At 37.7% G+C, this 18,583-nt stretch overlaps 1 protein-coding gene across 1 annotated transcript in view; it reads left to right on the top strand.

The window, feature by feature from the left end:
- Window positions 1-18,583, top strand: part of LOC113576347 (calcium-activated potassium channel subunit alpha-1-like) — a 53,987-nt gene that overhangs the window by 8,494 nt on the left and 26,910 nt on the right. The window contains exons 3-9 of the mRNA XM_035533553.1: window positions 4,168-4,229; window positions 6,764-6,857; window positions 7,538-7,649; window positions 13,288-13,363; window positions 15,705-15,780; window positions 16,026-16,196; window positions 16,768-16,859. Of these exons, the coding sequence (XP_035389446.1) occupies window positions 4,168-4,229; window positions 6,764-6,857; window positions 7,538-7,649; window positions 13,288-13,363; window positions 15,705-15,780; window positions 16,026-16,196; window positions 16,768-16,859 (683 nt within the window). The remainder of the gene's footprint in view (window positions 1-4,167; window positions 4,230-6,763; window positions 6,858-7,537; window positions 7,650-13,287; window positions 13,364-15,704; window positions 15,781-16,025; window positions 16,197-16,767; window positions 16,860-18,583) is intronic.

Raw genomic sequence — 18,583 nt, forward strand, 5'->3', positions numbered from 1 at the left:
AAGGGTACTAGGTCTTTTTGATCATCAAATTTTTTTCTTAGTTACATTTTGACTTGTATTGTTCTCCATTAAATTATTTCTGTTTTATCTAACTCATGCTTTGCTCCTTCATCAAAATGTCACAGAATGCTAAGCTGGACTCTAGAAGCAAAGTGAGTGAGAAAACCCTGGTTGAAGCAGTTAGCCTCCAAGGCACTGATATTGGGAGGCAAATGCAAATACTCTCTTACCAGGGACAAGATCTTGGGAAATTCCATGCGAGTGTTGACAGGCTGGTCAGCTGCATGGAGGGTCTATGTGAGTCCAGCCAGTGCCACTTGTAGTGCTGCAAAGTGCATGCAAAGGTGGCTCATTGGGGGGCTAAGGTTTGGGATACCACATTCATCACCAGCCTTTTCTGCTGCTGTACACATACCACAGGTTCATCCACCAGCTTAGGGTAATGTTTCATTATTGTAAGCGGGGTAAAACATGCAGTAATACTCTCTCAAGTTCTGCGTGTTCACTACTGCCTGTTGCTGGAATGAAGTGATGTGGACGTATTTGTGGAAGGTTTGTAAGGTGTCAAAGCTGAACTCACCTGCAGGGAGAATGCCCAGACTCTCAATGAGGGGGTCGAAACCTGAAAAGTCTCCTGTAAGAGAAGCACCTCATTCTTGGTCATCATTCCTCTCAACGGTGGCAAATACTTGTGTGGAACCAGCTACCCCAAACCAAGCCCATGCAGGTAGGGGGAGCCAGCCTGTCTCCAGAGGAGAGGAACAGGTTGTCTCTACTGTGGAGGTGTGGACCACAGTCTCTCTGCCTGTCCATGTTGCACCTCTGTTTAGATAATAGACCAAGGGCTGGTGGAGGAGGTAGAGTTCTAGATGCTGCCATTTCCATTTCACCTGGATGTGTAAATGTAAGACTGAGACCCTGTGGGGACAGGCTACATCTCACAAACATCCATATTATTATTCCAGATTATCGAAATGAACAACCCTCCTTTTTTACTTTTGGATTCCCCCACACACCATATCACATTAGGTCTTCACTGGCACACACAGCCCCCTTATTTCATGGGCTGAGGAGCAAATCATCCAACGGTCCCCTTATTGCTTTTCCCAGTGCCTACAGTGCTCGGTCCTGCCCCTCAAGTCCAGTAGCATCGAGTCTCCCAACGCCGGTATAATGACAGCGACCTGCCTGAAATTTTCAACATCATTAATACTACTCAGCTTCCCCTCACACACCCATGGACTGCTCCATTCACTGGTTGGTTGAGGCTTGGTCTAAATGGTGTAAGATGTATACCCTTTCACAGGTGGAGACTACTATCATGGAGCAATACATTAGTAAGGCCCTTGCCCTGGGTTGCATATGTCTCTCCACCTTCATGGCCTCATCCAGTGTCTTTTTGTGAAGAAAAAGGATGGATGGCTGAGGCCTTGCATAGACTATTGGGGCCTAAATGCCCTTTTCAGTAGTTCCACCCAATGCCTCTAGAATAGCTCTGGGGTGCTCAGTACTTCACCAGGTTAGATCTACTCAGCATCTACAATCTCGTTAGAATTAAATAAGGTAATGATAGGAAGACTGCACTCAGCACCACGTCTGGCCACTGTGAGTACCTAGTTCTGCTGTTTGGCCTAGCAATGATGCCTTCAATCTTTCAGGTGTTCATTAATGAGGTCCTCTGTGAACCTTTTGGTAGATCTGTCATCACTTACATAGACATCTTGACCAATGCCCTCCACCAACACTTCCGTGACATACACAGAGTCTTGTGCATGCTTCTCCAGGACTAGCTGTACAACAAACTAAAGACGTATGAATTCCAGTTGCAAAAGGTTATCTTTCTGGCTACCTCATAATGGACTCCTGCATATGTATGCAGCATATTAAGGTGGAGGCCATTATCCAGTGGCCCAGACCAAGCGCACCATTGTGCGCTTATTTGGGGTAATAACAGACCAAAAGTACCTTCAGACTGCCAAGTGTCTCAACAATAGGCAGTATCACTGGTCAGTGTTCTTCTCCAGGTTAACTTTCACCATCATTGACTGACCCAGGTCCAAGAATGTTAAGGCAGACATCTTCTCGCACAAGATTGACCCCGAGGTGACAGGTACTAGCCAGGAGGCCATTCTGCCTCCTTATTGCTTTTTGGGAGCCATCAGATGGGACATTGACTGGGTAATATGGTGGGCTAACCCTCATTCAGGTTGTCCTCCTAACCGACTATTTAGGAGGAGAGACCCTAATCTACCATCTGGAAGATTGAATAACTGGGTGTCCACTGCCTTCCATGTTTGTTCAATAAAGCTCTTCACCACAGGTCCCTTGGATGAGGCTGACACAGGTTTGGCTGCTCCTCCTCTTGACATTGAAGTCAAACTGTCTTATACAGTGAGAGCACTATTGGATTCCAGAACATGTAGGGGAAGGATCCAGTACTTGGTGGACTGGGAAGGGAACAAAGAGCACAGCTAGGTTCTGGCTGCCAGATCCTAGACCTGGGCCTGGTCTGGTGGTGCCTTTCCATTGCACCGATCTGTCCAGGCCCAGAAGGGAAAGAGATATAGAAAGCCAGAAGAGAAAGAGTGAGTGAGAGAAAGTGAGAAACAATACTACATAACACAAGAGGGTTATGATCTATAAAACCTCAACAGGCACAGTGGTAGAGCCCCCATACATTAAAATACTGAAGGGCCATTAGTAAAGCCAGTGCTTCTTTCTCAAGAATCAGAAGAGCTATTACAACAGAACAGCTCCCACACAAACATTACTAGCATTGATCTTTAAAGGCTTAGTAAAATCAGACGTTTGAAAAATAGGAAAAGTACAAAACAGAGTTTTCAAAGTATTAAAAGCCTGTTGACTGACTGACAGATGAACACAGCATATTAGAAAATGGCTTGGTTATATTGACAAAATTCCTATAAATCATCTGTAATTAAAATTATTGATTAAATAATCATGAAAATGATGCAGTTCGCATTCACATATGGGTGCAGGGCATCAGATTACAGCAGCAACTTTCTCATCTAAATGTCTTACCTGTTCTTGTCCAATCTGTTTACCTAAGCAGGTAACAATGGCATATGCAAATTTGCATTTAGCCAAGTTTAGTCAAATATGCTTGTCAGTCAGGTTTAAAACAGTCCTCAAAATTTTCAAATGTTCTGTCGATTCTTTGAAGTAAACTGCATTGTCATTCAATTAATTAGTATGCTTGTGAATGTCTCCAAAAACATTAGCATTACATTTACATTATTTAGCTAATATATTTTCCAAAGCAACTTACAACTGACTACATCTTGAGCAACTGAGGGTTAAGGACATTGCTCAGGGGCCAAACAGTGTTAACTTGGCAGTTGTGGGGCTTGAAGCTTCTGATTATTCGTCAAGTACGTTTAGCACTGAGTTACCACTGCCCCATTAATATACCAATGAGCATACCTTAAATTGCATTTTTAAAATCCTTGGATAGTTGGTTTATTAGAATCAGTTTAGCTTAATTGGTCTAATGTTAAACTGCTATATTAGTTATTGCATCAATTACATGATGTTTATGTTTATTAAGGAGCAATTCTGCTTTCTAGAGTGACAGACCCAATAAATCTCTTCCTTTTACATCACATTACAAAATAGCAGATATGCATCACTGAATGTGGAAAAACTGATTTACTTGGTCTTCAACAAAACCACCTCCCATATGTCTCGTGATTTGCCTATATTAAATTAGATTCCTCAGATTTTCTTAGTCACAGTAATGTCAGAAATGTTTTGGAGGGTCCAGTATGAATTATAACATTGTCCTTGGCTTACTGGGAATCCAGCTTTGCAGATGTGGCCCAGAGTGGACTGAAATGGACTAATGATAATCAGTAGTTTTTTACCAAGTATTATAACACCTGCAGAAATGGAAGCAGTGTGTTTCAGGCCTGATGAATATTTTAGTGCCTTCCCACTTCCTAACATATTGCTATTAAACTCCTTAAGGCACTTGTTAATTAGAATATGAGATAAGCCTGGTGTTGTTGGAAGCAGGGGCCACACTGAAGTTTCCTGTGCAGGGGTAACTTCAGTACCAGGGCTGAGAAACACTTTGTATTGTAGCATATCACTGGCAGCATTAGTCACGTAAAGCATTTGTTCTGCTGTCTGTTTGTTCTTCTGCAGGTGGTGTTAGTGTTCATCCTCAGTATCGGAGGACTGGTGATTTACTTCATCGACTCCTCAGAGTGAGTACATCTTTTGGTATGATGTGGGTGGAGGGAGGGATGGGGAGATGGGGGAGGGTGATATACCGCTGACAAGTGCCCTTTTGAACAGTTCTACTTCTTATCATCAGCAGTCTTGTAAAACAGTCCTAATTTCTGTGCTGATGTGCACATGTTCCTAGAGCTCTTAAAAGTGATCAGAATAAAAAAAACAACAACATCACAATGCTGTGTGTGTGTGTGTGTGTGTGTGTGTGTGTGTGTGTGTGTCTGTGTGTGTGTGTGTGCGCGTGTGTGCATGTGCATGCGTGCATGTGTTTGTATGACAGAGAAAAGGAGATAAATAGTTGCTTTCACATCACACTTATTTGTCTCTATCCATTTCATCACACGCAGCAGTGACCTTTGCTGGTTGTTACATAAACATGCCACATCCCAGGCATCCTTAGTCTGGGCGCAATAGCCTCAGAGTGGTGTACAGAAAGGGGAAGCAGGCCATCAGAGTTCGCCCAGGCCTGCTTTCTGGAAGGGGCAGATAAGGACTATTATTAGGACTATTACTGTTATTGTTACTAAATGCCCATATCTTATGTAGGCGATTAGCTAGCCTACATCAATTCTGTCTATTGAAATTAATCAGTCCACTTTTTAGATGACAATACTTTCTCAAGCTACAAAAATACTCTAAAATGAAGTCCAGATACCTTGTCCAACATTGCCTGGCATGGCTCCAGTTGATTATAATGATGTGAATTTCCAAGTGTGGACGCTAAGGATGCATTATTAATCACAAATCAAGTGCAAAGGGAAGAGTTGAGTCTGATTGTGCGTGTTGTTTTCTTAAAGTCTTGGTATAAATAAGCTAATTTGAAAGTAATTTAAGAATATAATGATAATGCTAAAGAGGGTAAATTAAATTGTGTTTTCCAATTTTCAGTTCCTCCTGACAAGGTACAATAATTAACTTGCTCAGCTAATTACTGAACTTCAGACAATACAAATAATGCTGTCGCACCATAGTTACACTGAAATTCATACAGAAGAAGGATATAAATAGGTGTAATCAGTGTTCTGTTTCTTATATGGAATTAATTCTTAATTATCTCAGAGAATGAGGGAAAACGTGCCAGCTTCACTACACCACTGACAACATGTATTGTTTTTACAAGATTGGGTAACACTGAAAGCTTCTGTTTACATTGACAAGCTATTAGAAATTTAAAACAAAGCCATGTTGCATGCTGTGGCTGAATCTGTGTATCTGAGAGACTGGTGCTGACATTGGTTGATGGACAGTATTTTACAGTTTTTCAAACCATGGTAATCAACACTGGTTTATTGATAATAAACATTTAAACTGCCCCATCCCTTGGCCAACCTCCTCGTTTACTTCCTCTTCATTAAAATGAGAAATCTCATTAAGTCAGAATATCAGATAATTAAACCTCCCTGATTGAACTGTGTGGTAATAGAGCAGGCAGCAAAGCTGTATCTCTGGGTCTTTCATGTCACTGAGTATTTTGCATCTTCTTCTCTGTAATGATTGACCTTAGCGTGCCTCTGCTGCCCAGAGGAGCACACCTGGCTTTGTTTAGAATCCACAGAGCCCAATCTCAATATACGTCAACTGCCACTCAAGTGCAGACAATGTGTTTTTTATAGTCTAAACTGCTGGTAAGATGGATGCGGTGTCTGAAATTCCACTGGTCATACTTTTTAGCCTGCATTCATTATTTAAGGGTGTCTTATATGACTGGAGCTCACTACAATGTTACTGTTGGCATCAGCAGGGTGCAGTAGACATTTTGTGATCTCTATTCATAGGAGACCTATCAGTCATCAGCCTGAAACCAAACACTGCACCAAATCTGCCCCAGACACGAGTTATTCTTTGAATGCAATGGAAATCAGGCACTTAACTGGTTTTCTGGTTTTGTATTTGCTGTATTTATAATATGTTCTAGAAAGTCTTGGTAATACCAACATGGGTATTATATTTCTCTTGGCAAAACAGGTGATATGATGGATGTTACTTCCTGTGAATTTAAAATTAAAATCTACTTAAAAGTACACTAAGTAATGTGTGTAGGATTCTACTGCTTTACTTCTGGCCAAATGACTAGCGGTGTAAATAGGGAGTAGCTTCCTGTCATCACAGCACCTGTAGAAAGGAAATGTGAAAATAAACCACTATGAACATTAACAAACCATTATTGTTCATTTTTGATATGTAATTTTTCAGGTTTTTGTTATTCATTTTATTTAGCGTACTTAAGGTTATATTATTTTAACTCTACAAATTACAATTTTTTTTTTTTACAAATGTAACAAATCTACAAATAATTTTTTTTTAGTACTTAATGATTTTTTATGGTGATTTGGGAACTCATCAAAAATGACTCATGAATAGTTTTGTCTGTGCTGTCTTGGTTAGTATGAAGAATTAATTTGTTTGCCCTACTGTTTCAGTGGCTTCCAGGGACCATGGAGGACTATGACTTCTTTGACTATGCTCTTGACCCATACCCTTGAATAATGTGGTTCTGTTTGAACAGTCCTATAGAATCCTGCCCGGACTTCAGCACTGATTTCACCTTGCAGGTCGACATGGTGTTCAACATCTTCTTCCTGCTGTACTTCGGCCTGCGTGTAAGGAGCGATCATGTTACATACGCAAAAGCTCAGTTAAAGATCGATTTATATGACTTCATATATGTTGGATACAAAGTCATAGATGTTTTTTCTACATGATTATAACCAATTTTCAGTATTTTCATTTATGCCCTTTCACATACAAATTTGTTTTTGACACATATAGATATTATACATATAAATATATTTTAATATCATGGATCATGTTAGGTTAAGGAGCTGTTATAATTGTAGAATGAAATGAACTTGCCAGGTCTATAATATATTTATTTTTTTAAGTATTGTATAAAGCATACATATATACATATAGGTTGTACTAAAGACCTTGAGGATGAACATTTAAGTTTTCACAACCAAACATCAGTGTGTGTGTGTGTGTGTATATATATATATATATATATATATATATATATATATATATATATATATATATATATATATTCTTTTTTTTCACAAACATCAGTGTGTATATATATATATATATATATATATATATATATATATATATATATATATATATATATATATATATATATATATATATATATAATCTTTGAGTGGTGTGTGTAGGTTGTCTGTATGTTAACACTCATGTTTGGTTGTGAAAACGTAAATTTATTCAAATTTATTGCTCTCTCTCTCTCTCTCTCTCTCTCTCTCTCTCTTTCTCTGTTCAGTTCATTGCAGCTAATGATAAGCTAATGTTCTGGCTGGAGGTGAATTCAATTGTGGACTTCTTCACTGTTCCACCAGTATTTGTGTCTATCTACTTGAACAGGAGTTGGCTGGGTAAGTGCTGAGCATGAGAATTTGTGAGCTTAGAACATCTTAACACTGGCCAAGGGTCAGACTTGTTAGCCCCATAAACTTGCATTCATTACAACATCAAAATTGTTTATCATACATAACTGTTCCTGGCTCAGCATTTTTGAATATATACACGATATTGCCAAAGTATTCATTCACCTATCCAAATAATTGAATTCAGGTGTTCCAATCACTTTCATGGCCACAGGTTTATAAAACCAAGCACCTAAAAACATTTCTGAAAGAATGGGTAGCTCTCAGGAGCTCAGTGAATTCCAGTGTGGTACTGTGATAGGATGCCACCTGTGCAACAAGTCCAGTTGTGAAATTTCCTCGCTACTAAATATTCCACTGTCAATAGTCAAATGATATTATAACAAAGTTATAATTCAAGTCTCATGGAAGACAAGCATCGAGATTATTTTCTGTCCTTCCTCCTAGAAGGTGGAATGAACTTCCGCTTGCTGTCCATACAGCAGAGTCTCTTGCAGTCTTCAAATGCAGACTGAAGTCCCATCTATTCATGGAATATTTAAATGACCTGCTCCTATATTGACTGACTAAATTAATACTTATTGTAGGGTATTGTTTATTACACTGATGTTGTCTAACAAACTCTAGCACTTATTGTTTATTACTTATCATTGGTAAAGTATACCTTACATATTTTGTACTTCTAGGTATCAGCAGTGATCACTGTATTTCTCCAGTATTGTAGATCATTGTTATACTGGACTCTAACCTACTATACAAGCTAGGATGTATTATATGAGTAAATGACAAAGCACTTTTGTTAGACACTCTGGATAAGAATGTCTGCTAAATGCCATAAATGTAAATGTAAAGCGGAAGCAATTGGGGACGACAGCAACTCAGCCATGAAGTGGTAGGCCATGTAAAATGACAGCTGATATTGAGGTGCATAGTGTGCAGAAGTCGCGGACTTTCTGAAGAGTCAATCGCTACAGACCTCCAAACTTCATGTGGCCTTCAGATTAGCTCAAGAACAGTGCATAGAGAGCTTCATGGAATGGTTTTCCATGGCCGAGCATCTGCATTCAAGCTTTACATCACCAAGCGCAATGCAAAGCCTCGGATGCAGTGGTGTAAAGCACGCCGCCACTGAACTCTAAAGCAGTGGAGACATGTTCTCTGGAGTGATGAATTACACTTTTCCATCTGGCAATCCATTGGATGAGTCTGGGTTTGCCGGTTGCCAGGAGAACGGTACTTGTCTGACTGCATTGTTCCAAGTGTAAAGTTTGGTGGAGGGGGGATCATGGGGTGAGGTTGTTTTTCAGGAGTTGGGCTCGGCCCCTTAGTTCCAGTGAAAGGAACTGTGAATACTTCAGCATACTAAGAGATTTTGAACAATTTCATGCTCCCAACCTTGTGGGAACAGTTTGGGGATGGCCCCTTCCTGTTCGAACATGACTGCACACCAGTGCACAAAGCAAGGTCCATAAAGACATGGATGAGAGAGTTTGGTGAGGAAGAACTTGCCTGGCCTGCACAGAGTCCTGACCTCAAACTGAAAGAACACCTTTTGATTGAATTAGTGTAGAGACTGCGAGCCAGGCCTTCTTGTCCAACATTTGTGTCTGACCTCCTCACAAATGTGCTTCTGGAAGAATGGTAAAAGACTGCCATAAACACACTCCTAAACCTTGTGGAAAGCCTTCCCAGAAGAGTTCAAGCTGTTATTGCTGCAAAGTGTGGGCCAACATCATATTAAACCCTAGGGATTAAGATAGGGATGTCACTCAAATTCATAAGTGTGCAAAGGCAAACGACTGAATACTTTGGGCAATATAGTGTAAGTGGTTTTCAGAGGTGCTCAGTATACAGGAAACCCTAGCCCCAATCACCACCTAGTGGATGTGCCAGTTATAGCACATGAAATAAAGATCTTTGAACTTGATCCTCCTACTTTGGATATCTTAATACATGGATTTATAGTCTTATTTGTAAAATTACTTTTTTATATTTTATTTTGATACAGTGTGTTGAGATTCATATGTTTCATATTTGTTTACCCCTGTAACAAGTTGGTTTATCAGTTTATGTTGAACTTACAAAATAATTGTAACAAATATCTTTGCCTTTCCTCACTTCAGTGTGTGTGTCTGTGAGTGAGAAAATCTGTTTTTGTTTCTGTCAGTTGCTCATACTTTGTGTGCATGTGTGCTGGCAATGTGTGCTGGCTGGAAATTTCTATTACCCTTCTTTGATTTAATAAATCATTTCTGGTGAGATGCACCATTAGTTCAGACTGTTGGAAAGACAGAAACACTAAAATCATAAGCCAACTCCAGGCTCCCTCCCACTCTCTCTCTCCAGTTGGTAAGGAGAAGTCTATCTGGTGGTGTTTTCTGTGTGTGGGTGTGCACACACTCACATGTGTTTTATGTTGGACAGCCCTCAGTCTATGTGCTTCAGTATTCTTTTTCAACATCCAAGGGTGTCTAGTTAGCAGTTTAACTAAAAGACAGAGCAGTCTCACGATAACTAAGATTAATGTTTTTGTTGGTGTATCATGAGGCTCTTCAGGTAAGAGTCTTCAAATGGAAACCCATCCACTAAATGAGTTTTTTGTTTCTGTTCAAGGTGAGCTTCTGTGTAATGTGGAGGAGATTTTCAGTAAATTCCCTGCCCTCACTGGTCAGTTAGACCTGTTGATACAGTCACAGAATTTGCTCACCTCGTCCCTCCATGGGCATCAGCCAGTGCTGATGTCATTACAGAACTTTAGTCCAGTAAACCTGAGAACAGAAATCACAGATGCCAAATCTGTGCTATCAAACAAGTTCAAACAATTTACCTTTTTTTTGCTATTACCCCCTTCTTCTGTAGAGGACTATTACGATTTTATTTGCAATTATGTATCGTTCATGATACACGTAACCATTAGCAAGTAAACCGATAGACTAAATAACAAGAAAGAAAGAAAAAAATAGAAGAAAAAGGAAAAGAAAGGAAAAAGGATGACTATTAATAATAATGAGAAGAACAAGAAGGATAAATTAGTAATACTAAAATTATGTATGTTAGATGTTGAATAAAAAAAAATTATACTGGAATAAAATTCAGTGTGTGTGTGTGAGGGAGAGTTTGTGAAAATGTAAGGAAGTGTCTTCTTGTGGTTTTGTATATGGTAGTATGGATTTGGGTATTGGATTTCAGTACACCTGTTTCTTTAGAGTGGTGTTAATTTGTTGGGGTGATGTTGTAGAAAGGTAATAACCAGGATCCAGACTGAGTTGAATTGAGTCGTTCTGTTTTTGATGAAAGCAGAGATCTTTTCCATTGATATATGAAACAATTGCTCACATTGTTTACTGTACAATGTGGGAAGATTTTGGAGATGTATAACATTATATAACATCTTGTGACACTGGAGAGTGTCAAGGGAGAGGGATGAGACACAGCCATGAGTCAAGGAACGAAATTGAAGTTTAATTCAAAAATCAAAGTGAATAAGACATGAATATACACAAGGCGATAGGCACAGCAGTACAGAGCATGAATAGCACAGTCAAGACAATGACTGACAATCAGGACAACTAGACATGGCGTTTATATACATATATTCAAGTTTCATGCTACATTCTGCATTCCGCATCTTGCATAAGCTATGACCCTCTTGGTGTTGCTGTAAGGAAAAATTCCCTATTTGAGGGTCACTATTTGAGCAATCAACAAAAAATTAATAGCCAAATTCAGAAAAATCTTTTCCTCTATCAAATGAGATTGACAAATTTAATTTTGCCATAATATCATGACCAAGTACAATAAACAGCGATTCAGTAATAATTACAAATCTTTGTAAAAAAAAAAAAAAAAAGCAATATCTGGGTCATTTGGGCAGGTTACAGGCAGCTGATGTATTGTTGAACACAAAATTGGCACCCCACTTATTCCCAGAGAATCAATAATAGCACCTGATATGGGAACATCATATTGATTACCACTAATGTATAAAAAGGTTGCTCCTGTATAAACCAGAAAACTATATTTACGACCACCTATGCATAAGTCTAAGAGAGGAAGATTTCCTGCAACTAATGTCATTGTTTCTGACTGCATATTTGGTGCATCTTGAGGTCCATTCAGTGGGCAGCCCTAGTCGCTATCTTAGCTCCAAACAACAGGCTGACCAGTATGTGTTTTTGGTACCTCATGTTTTACACTACTGTTTTACTTTACTTGTTCATTTGGCTGTTGTGACTTATCAGACCTATTTTTCGACACTCTCTAATCCAATTTCCTTCTATTCTAGGTATCAGCAGTAATGGCATGTACCTTTTCTAACTTAAATCCCCTATGACCACATGTCTCCAAGTTTTATGACACTAAAAGTGGGATCAAAGTGAGGCCTCAAAAATGTACCCTGTATTCTTTGTTGTGTAACATTGAAACCATATTATGTACATAGAATGAATATCTGGTTGATATTTGGCAACCTTTCTGAACTTTCACATCATTCATAGTTTTCAGCACACACAAAGAATTTAAATATTAAAAGAATTCACATGCAGCTCTGACATATTGCCATTTATTTGCTGCTCATTGACAGTCAGGCTCAACTTGCCAGAAGAACTTGACAAGACATGCAATGATTGATAGGTAAACCATTTCAACTTTCTGCATAGTTATTTGCTACTCTTTGCACAGTTTGAAGTTCACTTCCAAATGAACATTTTCATACCCAACATTTTGGGATCTCCCTTAAAGTGGCCTAATTTCTTGCGTAGTCTACTTCACAGGGAACTACTAGAACGAATGGAATGCACACTGAGACTATGCTTTCTCTGAGAGTGGAGCCTTGTAAGTGTGGGTGAGCTCTGAGACTCCATTTCTCTGTGGAGATGCTGAAGTTGACCTTTAATGCCCTTGTTTATAGCTAGCTGCTGAAACAGGAAAAAGCATGCTTTACTTTGGATATTTTCTTTTCAATAAAACATTATTTCTTATTTGTGTTAATCTGCTTTTCATTATTTTAGGATCTGATTATTATTATTATTATTATTATTATTATTATTATTATTATTATTATTATTATTAACAGGCTTTCCATGGTCACTGTGCCTCAGATTGCAAATCCTACAGAAACATATGTTGTAATACACTGATTGGGTGCATGTGGGTGTGGAAAGTCTAATTTGCTGGTATGTAGTTTTCAGTTGTGCAGCATTTTTAGTACTTTAAAAAGTGGTACTGATGGTATTTCATATCATTGGGTATTGACCCATGTGACAGGGCACCTCCTGTTTTTGTATAATCCAAATTATATCCGTCTGCATTCTACTCTCTCAGTCTACCAATAAAAATCATTCTCTGTATGGTCAGCACTGAGACTTATATCCCAGCTTCTCTTATAGATATAGTCTTTCTGTATGGTAAGTGGTTTTGTTTGGGATTTGATCATCTGTGAGAGCAGAAAAAGTCAACATGATTGTTCACCATGGCTGAAGGATTTAAGATTGTGAACTGAATTTGGGAGATATATCTGGAATAAGGATCCTCATATATGCAGTGTGGGAGCGCACAGTGCTTTGTTATATGTTGGCTGAGTTTGTTCTTCCTGTGTTTTTAAATTTTTTTTTTCCTTTCCTTGCAGGATTGCGTTTTTTAAGAGCTTTACGATTAATACAGATGTCGGACATCTTACAGTTTTTAAATATTTTACACACTGGGTAAGTGCTTGTTTTGCTTTTCTGTGCATGTGCTAGATAAAAAAGTCTTGAATTAAGTGCTTTTCTCATAGTACCTGAGCATGACATTCACAATTTTTTTATATCAGTTAAAACTGTAAATGCATTTCTAGCAAGCAGTTACACAGCATGCTGTAAATTTTATTGATCAACTTATTATTTTTTATATTTTTACTAGAAATGCCTTTACTAATTTATAATTGTTGGTTCAGTCTTTAGTTCATTCTATATATGTAATAAACTTGGAAGTCTTGACTAATGGCAGTTAGAGCATTTCATGAAGCGACGACAAGCACCAAATTCTTATTCTATTTGATTCATTTGAAATCAAAATATAATTGAAAATAATTACAATTTCCCTGGCACTTTATGTTAAGTGTGAAAGAACTTAAATTTTTGCAAGACTGGTAGTTTTAATTACACATTTTTTTGTCAAGAGTAATAGCATGGGTCTTAAGAGTTACAAGAATAATTTTATTGCTTCTATCTTTTATTTTTTATTGCACTTATCGTAAAACTTCTATAATTCTACTGTTAAAATAAACAAGAACGAACTGCATTTTCTCTGATTTCTTTCATAACATAGGTCTGTAATTATGCTTAGTATGTGTTTGGCATTATGTGGGCTCTGAATACACACAGCCCAATAAAGCAAATGATTTTTAATTAAGATAAATAGAAAACAAAAAGGAAGGAAGAGGTTCGGGAAATTTATGAAAATATTTTATACAAATAGGCTTGATAGACACGGCAAGCCAAACTTTCCTGAACCTTTCCTTTCAGTCCCAGTGGTTTCTTTCTTGGTTTCTTTTCAGTTAATGCATGTGTCCGAATACTTAATTTCTTAAAGGGAACACACATTTGAGGGGCAGCTGAATTAAAAACAACACCCAGTCTACATTCTTACATTTACATTTATGCCATTTGACAGACACTCTTATCCAGCGCAAATTACAAAGTTATTGTAAGTCTTATAAGTTCTTGTCACATGAACCTTTCAAAGCAAAATTGCACCCATGAAAAGTAATAATTCAACTTTACTGGAAGAGGGCACTGATGAACTGTAAATGGGAACAGTATCTTAGGTTAAATTTGATTTGATTATAGACAACTTTGTCATTTGGTAACTGTAAATGAACACATTGCTTTGTATTGTATTGTTGAACAGGGCACTTTAATTTCTTAAATAAAATAGGCTTTAATGTGTTCATTGTAACTTTCTTTAATTATATCATTAATACAAGTCCTTTTGTAGACCTGTGTTTGCTTGAGTCACTTGGCAGCATGGTACCATCAAGATGGTTCCACCTCTGTCTCTTTTAAAGCCAGGAAGAGCCCTAGATATTTTCCATAATAATTTGATTTCTCATGCATCAAACAGAATAAGAATTTAGTGCTTGTCATCAAAATAAGTGTGTTGAGACAAAACTGACTGAACAGGTCATCTGCTTCTTTGTATACATAAAGGAACCTTGTCATGTTAAGTAGTCTCAAAGAGCTTGCTTATGTGGTTTATGACCTTGTATATGTATGTAAATGCACAAAAGTAGAAGCAAAATCCAGGCTTCAGATAGCTGCTGTTATTGGCAAGTCTTGAAAAGAAATTAAATTCATTTTCCATTAACATAAACCATGTTTTCATTATGTTAGGTAACCCTACGCATTAGTTTAGAGGCTGTTTAAAATATGTGAAGCAGAAGTGAAGCCGTGCAGCAAAATGTGCGGTAAAACCGATTGCTCACGATTGCTTCTGATTGTGAGCAAAAACTTCAATATCCTTAGCCAAAAAATGTTAGTGGATGTTTTGGCCATAATATGTTTGTGACTTTCTTCATCATAAGAATTGTTATAGTATTTATGAGTGTAGAGGTGTACTATTACAGTGAAATTGTATGACCTATGCTCATGAAGAAATACATTTCCCACAATGTTCAATCAAATATATAAATAAGAAAAATGTTTAAATTGCCATAAATGCTTAACAAATGTTTTTTTGAGGTTTAGCTCTGGAATATTTCTTAATATCTTTATTCAATTGTAATCACAATAATCATAATTATCAGTACACACATTTTTTCAGCACTTGAACAGTTGATGACTGAACTCTGATCTGTTTCTCTGGACATGTGTACTGCAGTTTTCACTATTTATATGTACAGAACAAAGTGTTCTGCTTGACATAGATATGTTGAACTAAATGGAATGCCATGGAGACATTATTTGCCATGACACAAAATATGCTGTAAACATCTCTCTCTGTGAGATGAGACACATTAATCTTTAGGGAGCATTCACTTATCTAGCTGAATTTTGTTTTATGCAGCAGTTCCATAAAGTTGGTGAACTTGTGCTCAATCTTCATAAGCACATGGCTAACTGGTGCAGGCTTTATACACTTGGTAAGTTCATAATCCTGACATCTTAGTTAAGAGAAAATAGTGCAGCTAGTCAGCTTTTGTGAGTTATTCAAAAATTTCACATTGTCCCACTGTGAAACTCAAATATACATTTTATCTGCATATGATGGTATATAATTGACCAATTATTTTTATTGCACTATGAAGTTTAAGATGTAAATGTAGCTGAAATTAAAATAACTCAAAGTGTTTTAAATAATGTTCAAAGTGTTTATTTTATGTTCCAGGTAGAAAACTCAGGGGATCCTTGGGAAAACTTTGAAAATTCCCAGTCGCTTAGCTACTGGGAATGTGTATATCTGCTCATGGTAACCATGTCCACAGTGGGATATGGCGATATCTTTGCTCAAACGGACCTTGGACGCATTTTCATGGTGTTTTTCATCCTCAGTGGCTTGGTAAAACAACAAATCCTATAATTCTTTTGTAATTTTTCATCCACAGTGGCTTGATAAAACATGAAACCCCATAATTATTTTGTCCATGCTTTTAAGTCCCATTGTCACTGTAATCACATCCTCCATCATTGTGTTCTCAAATACCAGAGCTAAATGCAGATTCTACTTCATGTGATTCCAGCACCAATTCAAACTCACCCTGTCTAGTATATATCTCTAAGAGCTGCTTTTCTTTGACCTATTCTACACTCATTTTGCAATTAGAAAAATAACATTTTAACCTATTTTACTTTATACTTTTTTCTCTTGTTTTATAAATAACCTCTGTGGCTGTATCCTTCTCAAACTTCTCTCATCTGTTTTTAGTTTCTTCCCCAGTCTCCTGTCCTCTTATCAGGCTATCTTTGCCCTCTACATCCATGAAATAATTCACAGGAAACCACAAGAAATATGGTGGTTCCTATAGTGCAGTAAATGGGAGAAAGTAAGTATTGTGTGTGGCTGTTCTGCCTTGACTGCTACAAAACCCCACCTACATGCCTCTGTGTCTCTCTTTGTCTTGTGCATGTAGGCCATGTTTGCTCGCTATGTGCCAGAAATCGCTGATATCATGCTTAATCGGCAGAAATATGGAGGGAGTTATGACTTAACCCCAGGCAAAAAGTAAGTCATGCTAACTGGACAAATATTTTCTAGTACACTGACGCAAGAAGTTGCTCAATTTCTTTGGCAAAGGTTGATTGTGAGATGCTGGATAGGGAACTCTGATTTCAGAAGAAGAAGACAGCCTCCTCTCTCTGAACACAGAAATTCCCCTTTAACTTTTGGCAGCAGCATCACCCTGTTGCTTATTGTGTATTGTGTAAGCCACCATCACTTGCAATGGTGTATTAGACATGAAACTTTAGATATGAGCTTTTGTGTTTATCTGTGGCTACTAGTGCTATAAAATAAATCTACTTTAAAAGTTTTGTACTGATAAAATTATGTTGCATGATTTCCATGACGATACAGCGAGGTCTAGAATTAGCAGTATCCTCGATAATGATGAACAAGGATATGGTGCCAAAAATTCAGTGCAGAATACAATACAAACTTTTATTGGAAATCTGTTAGTGAGAATTACTGTAAATATAGAATGAGGAAGATGATGATGGAAGCATGCATAACTGTCACTTTATTTATTTTATTCTTATAATGGGTTCCAGAAATTCATGGACTTAACTACACATTTCTTCCCAAAAACTCATACTTTTTCTTAGTTCTATGACAACGTTTGTTGTAAATGTAAGACAAAGCAAACTTAAATATTTATTGGTGACAGCAGTTAGTAATGATATATAGTAGAAGTGATATGTTTTATTCCTTTTTTAAATTAAATTTTTATATGATAAAGTTAAATAAAAATCAAAGCCAATATTTTCACAGATTTTTAAAACTCTGGAAAGTGTTAATAGCTTTCATGTTTTCACATATAAAACTACCGTGATGTGGTTTGGTGTGTGGAAACAAAACAAACAAAAAAAAAAAAATCTGGATTCCAGCGAATCTGAAAAATACACACACACACACGGTGTGTTGGTACAGCAGGGAAAATTATTATTTGATCCCCTGCTGATTTTGTAAGTTTACCCCCTTACAAAGGCATGAACAGATTATAATTTTCATGATAGGTTTATTTTAACAGAGAGAGACAGAATATCAACAAAGAAATCTAAAATAAAAACTTTAAATGAAGGCTATAAATTAATTTGTTTTGATTAAGTGAAATAAGTATTTGATCCTCAAGCAAAACGTGACTTAGTACTTGGTGGAGAAACTCTTGTTGGCAAGCACAGAGGTCAGACATTTATTGTAGTTGGTCACCAGATTTGTGCATGTCTCAGGGGGTATTTTGGCCCACTCCTCTTTACAGACACTCTCCAAATCCTGAAGGTTTTGAGGATGTCACTTGGCAACTCGAAGTTTGAGCTCCCTTCACAGATTTTCTATGGAATTAAGATCTGGGGATTGGCTAGGCCACTCCAGGATCTTAAATGTGCTTCTTCTTAAGCCACTGCTTTGTTGCCTTGGCCGTATGTTTTGGGTCATTGTCATGCTGGAAGACACATCCATGACCCATCTTCAGTGTTCTGGCTGAGGCCAGGAGGTTCTCATTCAAGATTCTATGATACATGACCCCGTTCATCAACCCCTCCATGTGGTGAAGTCTTCCTGTACCCTTAGCAGAGAAACAGCCCCAAAACAGAATGTTTCCATGTTTGACAGTGGGGATGGTGTTCTTGGGGTCATATCCAGCATTTCTATGCTTCCAAACACGGTGAGTCAAGTTGACGCCAAAGAGCTCAATTTTGGTCTCATCTACATGACATTCTCTGAATCATTCA

This window comes from Electrophorus electricus, chromosome 14, assembly GCF_013358815.1.
Source record: "Electrophorus electricus isolate fEleEle1 chromosome 14, fEleEle1.pri, whole genome shotgun sequence".
Classification (NCBI taxonomy): domain Eukaryota; kingdom Metazoa; phylum Chordata; class Actinopteri; order Gymnotiformes; family Gymnotidae; genus Electrophorus; species Electrophorus electricus.